General features: G+C 49.0%; 1 protein-coding gene across 3 annotated transcripts in view; it reads right to left on the bottom strand.

Moving 5' to 3' along the window:
* Positions 1–20,022, bottom strand: part of DGCR8 (DGCR8 microprocessor complex subunit) — a 42,437-nt gene extending 22,415 nt beyond the window's left edge. The window contains exons 1-9 of one of the 3 annotated variants that reach the window (XM_023559312.2): positions 19,877–20,022; positions 14,837–14,968; positions 11,988–12,985; positions 11,335–11,494; positions 8,290–8,432; positions 7,841–8,123; positions 3,104–3,301; positions 2,745–2,846; positions 1,813–1,911 (exon numbers count right to left, since the gene is read on the bottom strand). In XM_023559312.2, the coding sequence (XP_023415080.1) occupies positions 1,813–1,911; positions 2,745–2,846; positions 3,104–3,301; positions 7,841–8,123; positions 8,290–8,432; positions 11,335–11,494; positions 11,988–12,707 (1,705 nt within the window). In that variant the 5' untranslated portion in view covers positions 12,708–12,985; positions 14,837–14,968; positions 19,877–20,022. The remainder of the gene's footprint in view (positions 1–1,812; positions 1,912–2,744; positions 2,847–3,103; positions 3,302–7,840; positions 8,124–8,289; positions 8,433–11,334; positions 11,495–11,987; positions 12,986–14,836; positions 14,969–19,876) is intronic. The other 2 variants (XM_003419107.4, XM_064272570.1) reach the window with 2 other exon arrangements.
* Between the last annotated feature and the right edge of the window lie 508 nt (positions 20,023–20,530).

Here is a 20,530-nt window from a genome sequence, read left to right as displayed (position 1 = left end):
AGGGGTTGGATACAGCCATCTTCCCAGAGTTTGGAGGGGAAGGCAGACACCCCGCCAGGTCTCCAGTGAGCTGTGTGCCAGCTACCACACAGGGCCAAGGGGCTGCTCCCATCAGGAGAGAGGGTATGTGCACAGGGTCACCACGGCTCAGAGGGGTATATAAGGGCCTTTTCACAGCAGCAGTGCTTTGGAGACAGGGACAGGAAAAGACAGGAGAAAAAGCACAGTCTGAGGAAAGGAGAAAGCAGGGCAAGAGTCAGGCAGCCTGATAGCCACACTAAGCAGTATGTACCTTTACCCTGAAATATCTGTAGCAGGAAAGGGAGGTGAGATCTGTGTTTCAGAGGAATCACTTTGGTGGTGTGCAAGAAAACAGCTCAGCAGGACCAGGACCAAGCATCGTGGTCTGAGAGCAAATTGCTTGCCATGGGTGTCTACGACCAGGGGAGTGGTGGCAGTGTCAGCTATAAGCAGAAAGAAGTACCCATATCTGACAGACACTCTGTAGGAAACACTGCCAGGGCAAAGTATGGAAATGGCTCAGATGCTGACAGCACAGGCACCCATGTGAACAGGGTTTCCATCTACCAGTATGGAAGAGCGGGACACTGGGTGAGAGAAGGGAGGGGTGTGTGCAACAACTGGTAGGCTGATGGCTGAGCATGCCCTGTAGAGTTTTAAGTGCTAGCAAGACATCCAAGCAAAGATGTCTAAAGATCAGCTAAAGTCTGGGCTGGAGGCAGAGATCTGGGGTGGAAATGGATTCCAGCACGTGGGGGGAAGGGCAGGTGACTAGTACCAGCAATGCCCCCAGGACACCTCCATCCACACCAAGCACCACTTTGATGGTTACCTGCTCTATAACCTTGGAAACACCGAGTTTGTTGAGCCAAGGCAGAATCTCTCTAACAAGGACAACAGGCTTTCCTGATGACAGGGTGAAGTGCTACAAAGAGCCAGCCCAGGAAACACAGCCCAAAGAGGCTGCCAACCATCCTCCTCATACCCCACCAAAGGAAAGCAACGCCAAGGGGGGATCTGATTCCAAGAAGCAAGAAACACTTTCACTGACCCCAAGACCTAGAGAGACAGTGATAAAATTGACCCACTTCACGCATGATGAGTGGCAAGCTGCTCTGGAAGTGCAAGGGCTTGGTAGGGCATCCCATATGCAGCCCACAATGTGGTCCACTCCTTAAAAAGCCTCAATAACCCTGACGTAGGGGCAAAAACTATTAGTGCCGGACATAAAAGGGAACAGAAAGCACATGATCAAAAAGAGCAATGGGCCTTAATCTGAAAATGAGGTTTATGAAGGATGATATATGTTCAATGAGTGGTATTCACAAGTTTGGAGTTTGAAGGACTCGGGAAAATACTCTTCATAAATGTCAAAACCACTCAAGGTGGATGCTGACAGCATGATGATTCACCTGCTTCTTGTCTCGTAGCACATCTCGATTTTTCTAGGTTTAAAAACAAACCTGCTCCAGAATGTGCACCCAGCACAGCCCTGCTGGCTCTGAGCACATTCACATCCAGGCACAACTGGGACACTGACCCAGCTGTCCCTGAGCAGAGAAGGGGGCTTCCACTTTTAATTCTAACATTTTACTGCATTTCTATGAGTCTTTTCCAATAAGCACGTAATCTTAAAAAACAAGATAGATGACTACATAAATACAATGAATTTACCCCATCACAACCCCTCCTCACTGCCACTGCTGCTCAGCCCCTCCCTGACCACACACAGGCTGTGAGGTCAACACAGCAGTGTGTGTGTGTCTCTGCGACACCCAGCAAGCACATTACCAGCTTTATTCTTCGCAAGTTTTTTGCTGCTTGCAGTTCCAGATCCGTAAGTCACACCATCAATAGTCACCGAGGCACCAAAAGGCTCACTTGGGTTCTCTTAAAATTAAAATTACTTGTTTTAAAACACACTTGCCAAGACATTGAAAATGTGCACACACACACACACACACACACGCACACACAAGCTGCTCACACCAACAGACAAGTCAGACTCAGGGGCTATGTCCTGAAGACAGCTGCTGCAACTGCTCCGAGACCTGGGGAGTCACTGAGGCATGGAGGCATGGCAGAGAGCAGATCCAGGACAATCACAGGAAATGGGGGGCTACAGGGCAGCGAGCTAGAGGGGAAGCAGGAGGCTGGACCTCCAGGGACAGGGACCAATGTCTCTGAAAGACAAGTAGGACTAACACAGGACTGTTAGGGACTGGGATGCACAAGGTATACTGGGGCAAAGAACAACAAAAATGATCAAAGACCCCCTAGGTTTCAGCTTCCAAGGGCAAGACAGACCCTGGTTTTCACCATGGTGGGATGAAGACACCCACGCAAGACAGAGTTAGCAGGAAGTGTGGGCCAAAAGATCCTTCGTCCACCTGGAAGACCAGGCAAAGGCTCCAATGCACAGCAGGGGAGGACTTCCTCAGAGAAAGGCTGTCTAAGACACAAGGGTTTAAAAGCCAGGAAGGTGGACAGGGCAGGGAAAAAAGGAAGCCCAAGGGAAGGGGGCACTGTATCAAACACTACAAGAGGTAAAGCAGTCATTCACCCTCAGACAGGCATACCTCTGTGACAGTCGCACCATGCTTCTCTCTGTCTTCCCCTTTAATTCCTATCCCGTTAAACCAGGACTAATGATCAGCTCCCGCCTCCCAACCCTGAGCACAATGACATGATTTATAAGCGAAATGCGGAAAAGTCAAACTTACCACATTCAAAGAAATTGTATACAGGGCGGACCTTGAGGACACGTTGCATATACTCGTGTAGGATGCAGACCTCAGATTTCCCATTGGGGTTAATGACGAACTCTGGGACAAGACGGAATGCCTCAGTAACAGCCCAAGGAGCTGCCATAAGCTAGCACCCAGAGACCTGGCACTGCACACCTTACTAAGTCACATAATTAGGGACCTGCAGCAATGAATGTGGCAGCCCTCTGCATTTGTAGGATACACATAAGCTTTGAATTAAATGTAAGTCACTCACAAAACACTCAGAAAGCATCAAATTAAAAATAACAGCATAACCACACTACTAATGTTAAACCTTACAAGTCATAACTCACCTTTCTTTGTGGGTGCATCTTGCACAGATAAAGTAATGAGCTTCTGATTGGCTGGCAGGATGGGCCTCTCGGACTCAGCCTGTTTCCGCTTCATTTCTCGGTTGAATTGCCGCCGCTCAGCCCACGTTCTGAATTTTTTCACAGTAACTTGCTCAAAGTCAAAACGCTTCTCCAGGTAGTTCCGAAATTCTTCAAGATCTGTCCAAGGTTTACCAGAGAGCCACATTACTAACTCCCCCTATGTAGGAGTTAGGTCCCCTGTGCCCAGTCATCAGGATAGCGAATGGGCTGCTTGTCAAGCAGGTCCAAGCCATGGGACACTGTTCTCCTGCCCCATCCCTTTCGAATGGCAAGAAAGAAAAGAATCAAATCCCTTCATTCTGCGACCTCAAGTTATTCTGGAAAGTCCCTGAAAAAGTAAATTTCTGGAATATCCTTTTGGTTTATTTGGGTGGAAGAACAATACAACAACAACAAAAAGCAAAAAAAAAAATTTTTTTTAAAAAATCAGATGGCCTTTCTTCCCATAACAAAACAGGTACCCGCCATCAGCAGCTGAGGCAGGTGTGCCGAGGGCCAGCCTAGAATGAGCAGACATGCTCTGCTGCCCACACAGCTGGTCTAGCACTTCTCTGGCCACCTCACTTTCTCCCCTCCAGCCACCTTGGTCACATGTGCACACAGTAGGAACACCCAGCTGGCTCTCTACCTCAGGGCCTTTGCACTTGTCTCACCTCTACCCATGAGGCCCTTGGCTTGGTCCCACAGCTCACTCCTACACTCCACTGTGTCTCTGTGGCAACCTCCTCTGTTCAGTGAGGTTTCACCTAGGCCTCCTGTTATTAATGCTGCCCCCACTGCTCTCCTTTTCAGGCTCACACTTGCCTCATTTGTTTGGGACTCTGTCTCTCATGCTCCCTGACAAGCCCCAGTCCTAAGACCAATCAATGCCCGCTCACAGCAGGTGGGATGAGACTCCACATTAACATGGTGGCACAGTTCAAAGGACAGACAGACTCTGACACACACCCAGATTTTTTTTTAAAGATACAAAATAGTTCAATACACTTGGTCACTTAACAATTATAAGCTGAAACTACGTATTTCTATACAGATAAATGTAGAGAAGCGATCTGGAGAGATGCATGCACACAAAACAGGTACCAGTGTTCATGGCTCGGAAGTGGGATAAAGTTGGGGGAGGAGGTGTTTTTAAAACAAAAGAAACACAATCAGGTGTTACATGTGCATAAAAGACAGAATAAAGAAAAAAAAACATTAACTAAAGTGAAAGCTCCTCTCTGGCTGGGCTGCCCCCCCTTCCCGCCCCCCCAGAAGAGCCCTGACAGACTGACAGAGGAAGTAGAAATGATGGGGGGATGGGCATTCTAGGAAGGTAGGGGTGGGGGTGGGGTGTCATATCAGGCAGATAGGTGGAGGCCAGACTGCAGGAAGAAGCCTAGGCTGCACATTCCGTCAGGTTAAGCTGTGAAAACCCATGAAACGCCTTGTTTTGCCACAAACCTACAACCCAGTTCCCACTGTACTAGCCCAGAGCTCCTCCATAAAGGTGAGGTATTTGGAACCCAGTGGCAGCCAATCCACAAGCCCGTGGCCTTTTTCAGCTGGCATTTGCTTACTCCCATCTTGTAGCTCCCCACCCTCCTCCTCCTTCTCCACCTCTAGGACCCCACTCTACAACTTCTCTTGCTGGCCCTTTTCTGGTCTCTTCACTGGTGTCCTTGCCCTTTTCCCTCAAGGCCCCTCCAGAGAGGCCACATCCCTCTCAGTGTGGGCCACCTTCTCTCCAAGGCACACCCCTAGACTCACCCTGGGTGGACACCTAAGCCTCTGGGCTGCACCTAGCCCTCCTTCCCACACCCCACCTCCCCAACAGCAGTGCCTCATGCCTTTTCTCGGGCTCTTCACACTCTGCTTCACCTCACAACTATAAGTTCCCCGACAGCAGGGACACACTAGCACAACAAAATACCTACTGTGTGCAACTCAACCCCTCCCCTCAAGCCCAGGTGGCTCCCTAGGTCTTGGGTGAAAACGAGCAGATCAAGGGGTTTGCAGTGACTACTGGCCCCCCAGTAGGCTTCCCACATGCCTGGCCACCCCACCTCCCTAGGCCTGGTGCTACTCTCTTTTTGCACTGGCCAGGCCAATGGCTCAGTGCCCTCTGCCCTCTGAGAAGTGACCACAAAGCCAGTGAACTCTCCTCTGTAAGCTCTTCTGCTTATACAGATATGGAGTAAAGACAGGGAAACCCACAAGGAACAACAGTCCCACTTTCATGTGAATTGAGACTTCACATGTGACCTGCCAACAGTAGGAAGATGGCTGACCACTGAGGAGGATGTGGGTTATGCCAGATTGGGTCATTTTGGCAAGGACTTCAATGTTTTTAATCTGTTTAAAACCTATCGTAAAAGTAAAAAGCAACATCTCATCAAAAATCTTAGGTACTAATATACAATGCACTGAGCTTTCTCTGTGTGTGTACTATTTATAATTATCTGATTTTTCTAGTAAGAGCACTAAAAATCACAATATTCCGACGCTATCATGAAAACTAAGAGAGTTTCCTTGGGTTTAAGAAACGAAATGTTGAATTATTATCTTTTCAACGATTGTGGTCTACATGCTTCTAACATCCAGAGCTAACTGCAGAGCTACTGAGGAGAGCTCCAGGACACTGGTGGAGAAGCGACACTCTACTTTTTCAGGGGGCAGTGCCCCCTGTGGTCAAATGCTCATCTCCCTAAGGGCAACCAAGGAACTGGGCAGCAGCATCAGTCCTGCACCACTTGAAGCCCAGCTTGAGTAGATCAGACTGGGATTCCCCACCATGAAGCTACCAACAGCACAGAAACACCCTGAAGGCCAGGAGTCACTCTCCAGTCTTAGCCCAGGTTCCATCTCACTGACTGATACGTATTTTTCTGGTCCCCTGGGCAAACAGGAATTTCTGGGTTGTTTACATCCAGCCTGAACCCCATTTCTAAAGAAATAAGGAATCAAGAAGGGCAAATAAAGGTAGAATAGTAAGATGAGACCAGAGTGGTAGGGAGGGCCACAGTCTAAGTCAGAACATGTGCTGTAGACCTTCTGCCGTTATCACAGCCAGGTTGCAGCGACAGTGCCAAGCTCTACAACCCAAAGCCTCCCAGAAAACAAAATCCAGCCAACACTATCCCAATTACCCTAAGTAAACCAGTTTTCCTAACAGGATCCGAAAAAAGTCATTCAGTGGTCCTCAGAGGGGACGAATGTCCTTCTGTTTGGCTTCACACTAACACTATCCCACCCAGCACTCAGTCACAGGAGAAACTTCTCGTGGACCAAAGTGCAGAGGGATGTCAGATAGCAGCCACAAGCCATCAGGAAACGAGGAGCAGAATCAGACCAGCATCTGGGAAAAGGTCAACACGCTCTGCAGGGAACCTGGCAAGGCAGAGACTGTGCCCTCTGCCCACAAAGGTGGTAGGGAAGGTGTTGTCACAGGCTCCCATACCAGCCTGGCCTTCTCTGTCTGAGGGGGAGAGGAGCCTGTGCTGAGGGACCATGCAACCACCATGATGGGACCACCAAGAAGGACATCACACTGTAGGGTACATGCCTACAAACAAAACCATATGCCACTGATGCCACCCAGCACTGTGGAAGGAAGTGAGAGGAGAGCACACGTGAGTGCCCACTCAACAGCCACCCTGTGGAAACAGGAGGAGAGGCCCGCTCAGAACTCCTGGAAAGAAAAGCCAGGTCCTGCCTGCTAATGGAGATGACTGAGGGGCCATGAAGGGAGCCAATCAGCGGAGGACAGATCATCCCCCAAGTGAGGTCAAGCAGAACAGGTGCAACAGAGTCCCTGGGCCTGCCTGTCATGTGTTTTAAGTTAGTTTTAACTGGGCTCTCGGTTACATGCAGCCCCATCAACATACCCAGATAACAGCAGACTTCACATTTAAGGAAACAGAAATAGTAGGACAATCAGAAAAGGGCTTTAAATTATGTTTAAACTCTTCCAAGATATTAAAAGAGGGATTAGCACCCATAAAACATCACTTATGAAACAGGTCAGGCAGCAATACACACACAACAATTAGAAATCCTAAAGACAGAAAGTTGTCTTTGAAAGTGATACAGCAGATTGGCTTGATACCACTGAAGAGAGAACCAAGACTTGAGCGGACAGGACAAGAACACATGACACAGAAGACAGAATGAGAAACATCAACATACATCTAAAAAACAATTACAGAATTAAAGAACAATGGCTGAGTTTCCCAACGCTGAGTCAGCAGACTGAAGAAGCTTGCCCTGCATGCATCAGAATAAAATAAAATAACTCCACATGAGCACATCCTACTGAAAACGCAAAACCTCAAAGGAGATCTGAGAAGCAATCAAAGAGAAAAGGCCTGTTGGCATTGACAGCAGTCATCCCCACGGCAGCAATAGCTGTTGTCATGTCCCTGCAGAGCCAGGGCACAGTGGCAGGGCCCAGAGTGGTGGTCCTAGCCAGGCTCTGGTAAGATCAAGAAGGAACTTTTCCTAGATGTCAGAGCAACCTGAGGTGCTCACGTCATTGATTTCTCACAGACAGAAGCATGAACAGACGGCCCTGGGCAGGGTGAACTAGATCCAAGAGAAGCTGTGGTATGCAACAGCACACCTGCAAACAGGTTCCACAGCTCCTGCACAAGGAGAAATCTCACCCAGCAAACTTACCAACTGATTCATCTTTGCACACCTCGACTTTGGCCTTCACTTGCCCCAGGGCCCCAGGTGCAGCCTCAGCCCCCAGTGGGTCCTTCTCATCTGGGGGCCCCGAGTCAGCACCCATGGAGTCAGGGTCTTCCAGGGGAAACTCCAGCTCTGCAGATCGGCTTAGGGGCTTGACAGGGGACACCTCCCCACTGGGTATGAGGTCACTGCTTTGCTCCCGTTCCTCATTGTCCTTCATTTTCTTATAATGTAGACAAGGGATGCTACTCAGAGGAGGGTCATGTTTCTGTGGATAGTGAAAGCACAACACAGATTAACAAGGACAACCCCAAGAGTGTGCCAATCTGATGCCTTTCACTTGTCTCTGCTTGACTACAAAGAGATCCATGCAGACATGCATCCTTCAGTTTGAGAATTTACAATATTAAAGTCATTACTGATGCATCCCCTACCCGTATGCTTCCCGTTCCCAAGAAGTATGGCCTGGACCAGGTGACCACCCGAGACTCTCTGTGCAGGTACACGGGGACTCCGGAGTTATGGAATGTCATGATCCACCCGTCGGGCAATGGCTCTGTAGGTGGGCGGCCACGACCTTTACAGAAGACAAGAAAATCCTGAAGTACCTTTAAAAACATTTTCTAGTGTCAGGATGTTCTAAAAAGTATGACATAGCAGATAAAAACAGAAAACTCAACTAAACACTGAAAAGACCCTCTAAGAAGCAGAGAATTAGGAGCATACTCTGTCCACCCCATCCCCTCCACCAGACAAAGTCTATCCTAGTCCCCGCCAGTCGCCACGCACTCTGCTTCTATGTACTTGTTTATCTTGGTCTTCCCCCAGGGGATCAAAGTTCTGCAGAAGCCAGAACCCCATCCGCCTGATCCCTGCTCTATTTCGACTGCCTAGAACAGTGTGTGGCAAGCGGTAGAAACATATTTGCTGAATCGGCACATGAAAGAGCCCTGAATAGGGTTCTGTAAGGCATGCTCCTAAAACTTAGCTTGCCACCTCTGCATCTTGTGAGTTGAGGCATTCAGAAAACCACTGGCCTCAGCTCCCTCACTGGCACTGTGGGCGCTGGATCTGCCTGCCTCGGCCACAGCCAGAGTTTTCCCAAGAGCAGGTAAGCTTTGCTGACAAACTGCATGCCCATCGGCCCACTGCTCCTTTTTGACAAATCTTAATTTGAACTGAGCTATATACTCCCACAGCACATAAAACACTACTTTCAATTAATAAATGTGTAAATTGGTTTTCAGACACTACTCCATTGCCTATTCATGTTTCTTTTACTTATTCCCAATTTTCATAGTCACAAAAAAAAAAAAAAATGTTTAAGACTTGTTATCTGCTTGACACCCTGACAGAGCCAGCTACTGGCGCAGCACCGTAAAAGGATTTAACTAAAACCTGGTTTTCTTACAGCTACTGGGAGGAAATTAAAAATTTAGAGACGAAAAAGAAAAACGCAAGTGAAATCTAAAAAGAAAAATGATACATATTTTAAAACTGCCAGTGATTCACAAGAAAGGCACTGGCACCTCTCTGACCATCTCCGCCCAGCGGACCTAGCCACAGGCCCTGACGCCCTGCACACAGGCCACTACTGCGCAAAGAGGAGCACAGAGGGTTCCTGTCACAGACAGCCACCTGGAGCCAGTGCTGCCAGCCAAGCAGAAACCTGCTGATACTTTCAAGCACTCTCCTCCCTTGGGCATGGTCCAAGTCCGAACTGCCTTATACTAGTTTCAGGCTAAGTTAGGAGAAGCAAATGAACTATGGAGCCAAACACAAAATGGGACCACAGGTTCATATCCAGGCCTCCACAAGTGGTCTAAAATTAGCAGTGAGAAAGTCTTCCCGGCCCCTCTGAAGAGCTCAGCCAGCAGGCAGCTGTGTCTATCTGTGAACTGCAGGCCTGAGAAGAGGCTCCTGGGAGGAAACCAGAGCTGCTAGGCAGGCTGCAAAGTGGGCAGGGCCAAGGAGAGGGGCTCCAGAGAGTAAGGTGTGGCAGTGCCCAGGGCAGAGCCAGGGGCAGGCAGGTGGTGTGCCACAGTCACAGCCAGGTCTACTGCTAACACATGGGTTCTTCAGGACGGACTTGGGTTTATCTGCTCTGATACTGCTGAAGCCACAAAGTAAACCTTCCAGAGGCACCAAGGTACTTACTTACTTAGAACCCCTCCAGAAGCTGAGGACCCCAGGTTCACCCCTGTTCACAACCACACGAACCCAACACCCCCCCCGTTCAAACAGTAGCTGACATCAGCATTGCTAACACATCCACTCAGCGGCCCAGGACACCACACACCACCATCCCCTGGCTCACCTCCCCACCTTCTGCACTACACCCTCAGTCCAGGTTCTCACCTGCGTGCCCATGAATCCCACATGTCTCTATAGCCTCACTCTCTACTGCCCAACCGCTCAGCCAAATACCTCCACCAGGATGCTCACAGCACCTCCAAGCCAGTACAGACAGAAACAGATTCCCAATTCCTCCCCACACCTGCACCTCCATCAACTACAACTACAATGGGCACAACCCTCAGCACTTCCCAATTTCTCTCGCTACTGTCCCCAAATCCAAGTTGAATGCAGGTCCTATTGCCTGTACCTATGAACACAGCCACTTCTCCTGCTGGAAATTTCACTTGACCCACCTTAAGTCCACTCTACCCAACAGTCACCAAAGTGATACTTTTAAAACATACTGTTAGTGGCATCCCAAGGAGCCCTGGTGGCGTAATGGTTAAGCAATTGGTTGCTAATCAAAAGGTCAGCCGTTCAAACCCACCACCTAGTCTGCAAGAGAAAAGACTTGGTGATGTGCTCCCATGAAGATTACAGCCTAGGCAACTGGATGGGGGCGGTTCTGCTCTGTTATGTAGGGTTGCTATGAGTCGCAATCGACGGCACACAATGAGCGGCTTCTCACACTTGGTATAAAATCCAGAGCCCCGAGCGTGACTTACCAGCCCTTCACCATCACAAGTCACCTCACTGAGCTTCCCCACCTCTGGCCTCTGCCTCCAGACTTTCTTGTCGCCGATCTTTTCATCTAATGGACTGAGCATTAGTGCCCCTCCCCAGATGTCCATTCTTGACCCTTTCGGAAGTCCCTCTCCTGGGCTTAGCACCAATTCCCGTCGCAGGGGTTCCCTCCTGACCCTGTCAGAAACCCCTGCTCTGTTCCTCTGCAGAATGCTGGCCCACTTCAGTGGTTTTCACAATACACACAGCGATCTGCAGCTGGCTCATCATGTGTCTTGATGCTTGTTTCTTGCCTGTTTTCCCTTCATCAGATGAGAGGTCTCAGAGGGCCTGGCTATGACTACCCTCAAACACACACCCACTGCCTAGACCTCTGCTGGCACCCGGAGGGCTTGCCAAGCATTTTTGTTACATAAACAACCTAAAAAAAAAATTTTTTTCTTTTTTTTTTTTTTTAAACAACCTGCACTTCTGCTGCTCTCCGATTGCTGACTTACTTTTGAGCACTGTTTTAATCTTGGTCATCATTGGCTGCACACTCGTCTCTCCATCGGACGGATGGTCACTGTCTCCTCCGTATTTTTCCTCCATTCGCCTCTTTTTGGGGGCACACAGGCCCTCTTCCAGCAGAGCATCCACGTCATTGTCAAAATCATCCTGCAAAACATGCTGTTAAGACACCATGACTCCAGGCCCCTGCGCCTCGAGGACAGAGGCAGGACTTCTTGCACCACGGGCAAGCCTAACAGCATTAATGAGAATGGACATAGACACAGGGCACTCTCAAGGGGGGCCCTAGGTGTGCCTTTATGGTGCGTGAGCATCTGAAAAACAAATGCAATGAAACCAACAACTAAAGCCAACACATCCGAGTCCAGATGCGTACACCCCAGCAAGCAGTTCTGAGCAACACCTTTCAACTCAGGTTTGGGAAAGGTGGTACAAAACCATTTATCAGCCAAACTTTTCATTATAATGTTTAAAACCCGGACTCCTTAGATCTCTTTCCCACATGAATGTTACTCTGCCTCATTCTTTTTTTTTTCTTTCTCTCTCTTTGCGGTGTCAGCTCTTGAAAGATGCTGGAATTCCCAAACACTTTTCTTTGAGTTTTGCTAAAAGCCCTCCAAAGGAGGGGTTACCGACATACCTCGTAGGAGAAATTCAAGGCCTCTTCGTCCACTCTGTCTCTTTGAACGATTGCTTTAGCCGTGAACCCGCCTGCTCCTTCTTCATCTAGCTCCAAATTGTCAGTAAAATCTTCTAACTCATCGAGCACTGCATACTCCACTCTCTTTTCCTGATCCAGCTCATTCTCCTCATCCTTCTTATCAGCACTCTCACCCCCTATGCCTACCCCATTACCAACACTCCCACCAAAGGGACAAGCATGCATGTCTCCACTGATAGGACTAAGGACAAAACCGCACTCTGCCCGAGTGCCGCGCTCCACTCCTGTGTACAGCACCTTCCTGTCCTTACTCCTGCAGCTCTCGGTAAAGCTCACGCTAATCTTTACATCCTTAAGCAACTTAAGGTCAGGGGAGAACTTCCGGACCGCAGGTGCGTGCCGGGCGGTGCGCGGGCTGTGGCCACTACAGTTCGGGTCTATGAGGAGGCGGCCCTTAGAGAAGGATCCTTTGGAGAGAAGAGAAGCTCCGTAGAAGTTGAACGGGTCCTCAGCAGGGGGTTCGGACTGTCCATCACCACCAGAGCCAACGTCCATTACCTCTGCATCACTGGACGTTTGCAGGGGAGGTGGTGGAGACTGTTCACGGGGCAGCGCTTGGAAGGGGCAAGCTCGGTTCTCCATCATCGCTTCTCCTGCGGCCTCACGCGGGAGAGGAGAGGGACTCTCATATGTCGCCATATTAAAAGTGGTAAGACTATTTTAAAGACCAGAGTTTTAAAAACCCTTACATAAATCTAACAGCTAACATGCACAAGTCCGTCGAGACCCGGGTGCCGTCCTGCCCGCGCTGCACACGCTGGCGGCTTAGTCAAGCTGGCCACATTGCTCTTTTCATTAATGTAGACAGCTTTTAGAACCACTGCCTCAATTATTGGAAATCACAATGCACTCAGCTTAAATGACTGACGACTAAGCGAGTCTGTCTTCATGCCAAAGTGGCGCCTTTCTTCTTCCACCTGCAAAGAAATTTAAAAACATCGTCACAAAATGACAGAACCCTTCCGCTTTCCTGGTACTGAACTAAGAGTCAGGTGCTATTAAGAGCGTGGTGACTTAAGATAATACTGCCCAAGAGAACCTTTTAGGGGTCAGAACGATCGAACTTTTTTTCTTCAGAACCTAAATGATAATTTAGGTCCAAAGTTAAATATTTTATTAACTGTTCATTTTAACCCTTACTTCAGAAGGCTCAAAAAACTTAAAAAATTACAGTAAACCTCACCTCAGCATTCCCCTGACCCAGCTTATTAGGTAAGTAAGCATGTGGTGTGAGGCCGCCCTTTCCAGAACGCACACTAGGTGCATGGCCTCCCTCAGGCCAACAGAGCAACATCAATCCACTCACCTGCGAGGGCTGGGTCAGTCAGAGGGTGAGCGCGGGACCCTCAGCTCAGCTCTGTGGCACTAGGGGCCTCAGAGGTACAGCCAGGCGCTCTGCTACCCCTCGGACCCCAGGGATCTCCTGGGCCCATAAGGTAGCACGTGGACGAGGGACACTGATGCAGGGTGCTGAGATCAGTGGTTATGACATGGTTCTGTTCCCAGGAGAGGAGGGGGGCAGGTAGCTGTGGGGAAAGTAGCCTCCCCAGGACTTGAGGGAGGAACTGTAGGAGACAACTGGAGCCAAGGCAGAAAGCATCCTTGGTATCACCTGGAGCCTGGCTCCATCCTGGGGCAGTATGGGGCCACTGATGATGAAGTAATCTGGGGCCACAATTAGGTCCCTACTGCAAAAAGGAGACAAACAGCTGTGCTAGGCACAGGTGGCAGTGAGCCCAATGCATGGGGAGGAGTCCGCTGGGCCAAATGACAAAGGTGTGAGAAAAGCCCTGCTAACACAGCTAGAGAAGAGGTAGAAAGTCAAGAGTGGTGACAACACACAACTGACCACACTTGTTGATGAGTTATAGTCCAAGGAGAGGAGAAAAGAGAGGAAACTGAGGAGGAAGAAGGCTTCTCCCTGGACAAACACACAAGTTCCAGCATCCAGGCAGAGCATGGAGAGGAAAATGGACAGATCCTCCAGACAGGCCTGTCCCACAGGTGCTGAGATCACAGCTCTAGCCCTGTGATGGCCCAGAGAGGAAGGGCCACACTGCAACAGTGAGGGGGTAGTCACCAAAACCACAGGAGGGAGGCCAGACACAGAGGGAACACAGACTAAGAAGAGGGTTGAAGACAAACACCAAGAAGCTTCACCACAGAAGAAGCGCAAAAAAAGGTATGACTTAAGGCTGAGAATGCAGGTCAAAGGGTGCAGCCAGAAAACCCAGAGAGGTTCCGGGGGAGGGCAGTTGTCAGAGCTGGTAGAAAGCACATGCGGGCGGACACACACACACACACACACACACACACACACACACACACACTCCCCTTCTGTGCACAAACACACGTGCATGCACATGCCATGCACACAGGTGCAGACACACAGAGGCATGCCCACGTTCATGTGTGACAGCTAGATCAGGGAAAAAACAGGAGATAGTGAATATCACACTTTTAAGAAGTTTACAGTGAAAGGATAGAACGTGGTGACTGTATTTTGACAATGATATAACATAAAAACAAATATTCACTGAACATCCATCCTGAGGGAGGCAGTACCATGAACAAGAGACAAGGTCCCCACCCACCAGACACAGCTGGAAGGACAATAACCTGTGCTGCCATTCTATTTCCTAGATTCTAAAATGTTCTAGCATACCTGAATGCGATGGAGATTTAATGCAACACCCCCCCGCCAAAGATGTATACATCAAGGGTACACCTTAAAATCAAGGAAATACAGCACTTCAATAGTATCATACCTAGGGCTGCAGTAAATGCTAAGAAGGTTGTAGTTAGACAGACACAAGGAACACCAAGTGTAGTAAGGCTGGTATCCTGGCAACCAAGAAAGATCATTTCCGAGAAGGACGAACAGGTCAGCATGCCCAGTGCTACAAAACACAAGTGGGACCAGGATCAATCACTCCTCAGTGGACTTAGCACCTGGCAGGTCTGCAGACTCTAGAGAGAGCCAGTCCATTAGACAGGATTCTGGGAGCAGAAAAAGCTAAAGCAAAGAAGGTAACAATTAAGTGGCAGGATTGGAGACAAACGGTGGTGCACGATAGGGAAGCCTGCTACCACGGTAGCAAGCTAAGAAGCAACCAGTATAGAAATAAAGATAATAACTAATAAAGCGAGATACTGAAGGAAGTGAACAGAGTGAGACAGGGAAAACCTGTCCGGGCCCAAAGGGCAGAAGCTCCAGGCTCAGAGCCCAGGAGTGGGGCAATCTCAGGCAAATTCCTTATTTTTCCTCTGCAAGTCTTCTCTTCTCATTCAACAAATGTTTGTTGATACCTTTTACATGGCATACACCATTCTAGATGCTGAGGGCAAAGACAAAGTCCCCACCCTCACAGAGCTCAAGTTTTAGTGAGAAAAACAAACAGCAATTAAAAAAACATGATTCTACTCCTAGGTATATACCCTGGGGATTTAACAGAAATGACATGAACAGATACATGCACACCTATGTTCACTGCAGCACCATTCACAACAGCAAAAAGATGAAAACAATCTAAGTACCCATCAATGAATGAACGGGTAAGTAAAATGTGGTACACAGATAACAATGGAATACTACTCAGTGAAAAAGAAAATGAGTTTCCAAACATCTTACAATGTGGATAAACCTGGAGGACATTACATTGACCAAAATAAATCCATCACAAAAAAACTAATATTGTATGTTCTCACTTTTATGAAATGACAATGAACAAGTAAATATATAAAAATCAATGTTCGTTAGTGGTTACCAGGAGATGGGGGACGGGAAAAGGGGATTCACTCTCTAGATAGCAGACCCTTAATTTTTTTCACCAAATGAGGGGGAAGTGTACACACACTGATGAAGGTAAACAATGTAACTAAAATGTGCATAAGGAAAAATGATCTGTTAGTAATTGCTATGGCATATATAATGAAACCTATGAGTGCCGGAACTCAACGGGACTGTCTTGTTTTTCTGGGTCTCACCAATTTTCCGCCTTTGACAGGGGATACACATGTATACTCTTACCACATTTTAATGCAAATATTTAAGTATTCCCTGTCTTACAGGTTTCTGCCTTACGCAGGCTTTGGCTTTCGCAGGTTTTATTGTCTAATTTTGACACAACACAAAAACTACAAAAAATATATGTGCGGGTATATATGTATTTAAGTAGGCATATAGGTATGTATATGTCTGCACGTGTGTATGCATCTACGTGACTGTATGCACATACACACTCAGCCCTCCGAAACTGCAGGTTCTGCATCCACGGATTCAACTAACTGTGGATGGAAAATATTTGGTAAGAAGAAAAGTTCCAAAAAGCAAAAGTTGAATTTGCCACTTGCTGAGCGCACCACTCAACCCACATGGATGAAATGATACGTAGGCATACCCTGCTGTGGCCTCCCACCATTTCACAGATCTTCATTTTCCCTCCAGCACTGGTTGTTTGAGCATTGTTGGCCTCCAGTTGTCATTATTACCTAAATACAGTGTAACACCTATTTACATAGCATTTACATCGTACTAGGTATTATAAGCAATCTTGAAATGATTTAAAATATACAGAAGAATGTTCCTAGGTAAATAAGCAAATACTATGCCGTTTTATATAAGGGATTTGAGCATTGTTGGATTTTGGCATCCCCAAGGGGTCCTGGAACCAATCTCCCTTGGATACTGAGGGATGACTGTATTCATATATATATATATATATGTATAAAATAAAGGACAAGGGGGCATGGTCATGGATACTTCTTAGACATAATCAAACACCTAGAGGGATTGGTTTTCCAGACTGGAGGATTAGGATCATAGTCTCGTGGGATATCTCAGTCAACTGGCATAACACAATTCAGAAAGTTATTTTCTACATCCTAGTTTGCTGAGTAGTGTCTGTGGTCTTGAAAGTTTGTGAGTGGCAATCTAAGATACAACTATTGGTCTCCACTTGTCTACAGCAAACGGAAATCAAAGACTCTATGAAGAAACTAGTGTACAGGACAAACAGTCTACAGAACCACAGCTTCATCTACCCAGAGACCAGAAGAACTAGATGGTGCCCAGCTACCACTACCCACCATTCTAATCAGAGCCATAAAAGATAGATCCTGATGGATGGGAGAAAAATGTGGAACAAGAACCTCAAATTCCTAAAAAAAAAAAAAAAAAAAAAGACTTACTAAACTGGTTGAGATTGAAAGACTTCCCAAGACCACTGCTCTGAGATACTCTTTAAACCTTGAACAGGAACTAACTAAACCCTGAGGTCACCTTGCAGCTAAATAACAGTCTGGCTCAAAACAGAGTATCACCTGTGAGTACTGTGCTCCTTTAAAAAATCACCTATAGACACCAAACTGACAACAATTACTTTAAAACAAAGATAGGAAACTAGACTGATGGAAATGGAACACCCATCACAGCGGAAATAACAAGAATGTTCACACATTATAAAGGATGTAACCAATGCAACTAAACAATTTGGGTGGAAACTGCTGAATGGGGACCTAAACAGTATTATTTAAAAAGAAAGAAAGAAAAACATGGACCTTGTCACATGCTTAGGAAGTGTTCAAAAGAAAATAAAGCAGGAAGTCATTGGGGCAGCTTCAGAAAGGGTAGGCAAAGAAGGTCTCAAACCCAGTGCCCACCTGAAGACAGAAGTGAGTGAGTCATGGGGTGGTGGGGGGGGGGGGTGGAGAGCAGAGGGAATGCAAAAACAATAGCCTTGGGGCAGGAGTGTAGTGTGTCCAGCTGGAGCAGCATGGGCCAGGGGGAAGAAAGGAGGCCAGGTCAGCAAGGGCAAGTGGGGCCAAGACTTTGGTTTGTGTCTTGAGATGGGCCACTGGACAGGAGGATTCAAAAGGTGATGGCATATGATCCAAGGACAGCAGTCGCAGAAAACCCTCTGCCAAGCATGTTATATATTTTAATTCATCCAACTCTCACACAGCACTGTGAGAGAAAAATTAAGCACAGGAAGGTTAGGCAATTTGCCCAAGGTCGCACAGCTAGGAAATGATGGAGCTGCTTTGGTTGTATACTACCTTTAAAAAAATCACTTTGGGTCCAGAGAAAACTGGAAGAAGGGGGAAGGATGGGACCAAGAAGAAGAAGAATTAAGACTCACCAGGTGGCTTGGATCAGGACTTTAAGTTGGAGATGGTGAGAAATGGTCAGATGCTGAAAATAGTTAGTTGAGGCCAAAAGGGTTTCCTGAGGACTGTATGTGAGGAATCGAGGTAACTTCAAGCTGAAGGAAGCAGCTGTTACATGCTGAAGACAACACAAGGAGTGTTCTGAAGTAGATGAAGACCAGGGTTTGGTTTAGACACAGCTAAGAGGCATGAAAGTAACATGTGCAGATGTAGAAGAGGCAGCTGAAGTGAAAGGCTGAAATTCAGAAGAGAGCCAGGGCTCTCTGAAGCCACGAGGCTGGAGATCACCAAGAGGACAGGGGAGCTACAGACAAAAAAGACTGAGCCTGCGCAAACTGGGCAAAATCCACCATCGGTCGCTATGAGTTGAAATCGACTCGACAGCAACAAGTTACCCCTCGGTGGTGGGGAGGACTATAAAACAATCCCTAGGTTACCCCGCGGTAGAGGGGAGGACTATAAAACAATCCCTGGGAATGCTCTGCATGTGCCTGGCCTTAATAAAGGGCTCAAATGTTGGCTTTCCCGCTCTTCATCCTCACTACCGCTTCAGCTTATTGAACCACAGATGCAAGCCTTGCCTCGCCAACTGGATCGTGAGCTGGCAGCCGACTCACAGCACGCTTCCCTGGATCCCTGGCACAGGGTAAAACCAACATGCCCTTCCTTGGAGTCCACTTGCTGGGCTGGCATCGAGGCGCCGACTGTGATGGTCCAGTGCTGTAGCTGCTGCCTTATGGTCAAGCCTCTCCTGCTGCAGCCTCCCGCCCAACCAACCCAGCAGCAGTATGACCTCATCCATTCCTTCTCATCCTCACATCTTGGACTCACAGGCGGCACTGGACACCGCGGACTGGTCATGCACTCTCTTCGGTGACTGAAGGCCTATAGGGATGTTGGGGCCACTCCTCTGACTAGGAGTCCGGTCTGTGGCCAGGAAAGGAGGGTCCTTGCCTAGTGTTTGCCTCACAGTCAGCAGCCGTAGACCAGATTGCCCGTGCATGGGGTGTCAAGATACATGCAAGCATGCAAGACAGCAACTCAAGTTCCTACCAGGAGCAACCCAAGTCCAGCGGATGACACTTGACAGGTATCGCTATCAACAGGTTGCCACCTTCCATTATTTTTCTACCATTTTAATTGTTACAATAAAATCACATTCCGGTGATCTACGTGCCACTTAATCGATGAGTATTTGCGGGAGAAAAGGATTTAGGCGACTTCTCAGATTTTCCAAATAACGTTAAGCCGGAAGGGTCCTGGACAAGTACTGCCCAAGTCCACGCCTTTCCCGCCTGAAAAGCGATGCTCCGGCTTCAGGCTCACAGAGCGCTGGGCCTCTTTACACTACGGCTGTTTACCCAGGGGGAGAGCGACGGGCGTCGGCGACGCCAGGGCCCTGAGTTCGTACCCCCACTCCCAATTCCCGGGCGGGACCCCCGCCTCGCGCCCCCCGCCGCCATGTTGCCTCACAAAGGCCAGGGCTCTGCATGGCCGGGCCGCCTCGTGCTCCACTCCCGCCCCGTCCTGCCACCAGGGGAGAGACCGGGAAAGAGAGAAGGACGCGTCCTCGCGCAGGCCGCAGCGCCCGCCCGCCCGTCCGCCCGCCCCGCGGGGCGCCCCTCGCGCCCCGCACCTACCTCAGGCACCCGCGGCCTGCCGGAGCCTCCAAAGCCCACCCCACAGCAGGGAAACCCTCACAGCCCGGCCGCCGCCACCATCTAGAAAGGGCCGTCCAGGATCTCCCTCTCCAGCCGATGGGACCCGTCTGCCGCGCCGGGCGAGGGGTGGGCGGGCCTTCCCGGCGCGCGGCCAATCTCGGCGCGCCGCCGCCCCGCTTTCGGGGAGTCGCGGAGCGGGGTGCAGAGACAGCCAATCGGCGGCGCAGGACCCTCGCGGCCTCGGCTCACGGCCCAATAGCACGACCGCGGGGGCGGAACCAGGCCAGGAGGCTGCGGCTGCGCTAACGGTCTCCGCCAGGAGTGGGGGTGGGGCTCCCCGGGCGGAGGGCGGAGGGCGGCGGCCGCGGGGTGCGCCGGGAACGAGGGAGCGCGGGAAGCGCGGGGAGTGTCGGGAACGGGGCAACTGGAAGGACGGCGCTTCAGGTGGTTCTCTCCGCGTTTACTAACACTGGCTATCTCCGGTTGAACGTGCAGTCGCGATCGTACATACACATAGGCACTAGACAGAGTCCAATCAAAAGCATTAATTTGTTAAAAAAAAAATCTTTAAAAAATATAAGTAAATGGAGAAAGGTCACCTCTTCCTTACACTGTAAGTGTAAAAGGAATGAT

The sequence above is a fragment of the Loxodonta africana genome, chromosome 19 (genome assembly GCF_030014295.1).
Source record: "Loxodonta africana isolate mLoxAfr1 chromosome 19, mLoxAfr1.hap2, whole genome shotgun sequence".
Taxonomy (NCBI): Eukaryota; Metazoa; Chordata; class Mammalia; order Proboscidea; family Elephantidae; genus Loxodonta; species Loxodonta africana.
Note: the sequence above shows the minus strand (reverse complement) of the source record. Positions and strands in the feature narration are given on the sequence as shown.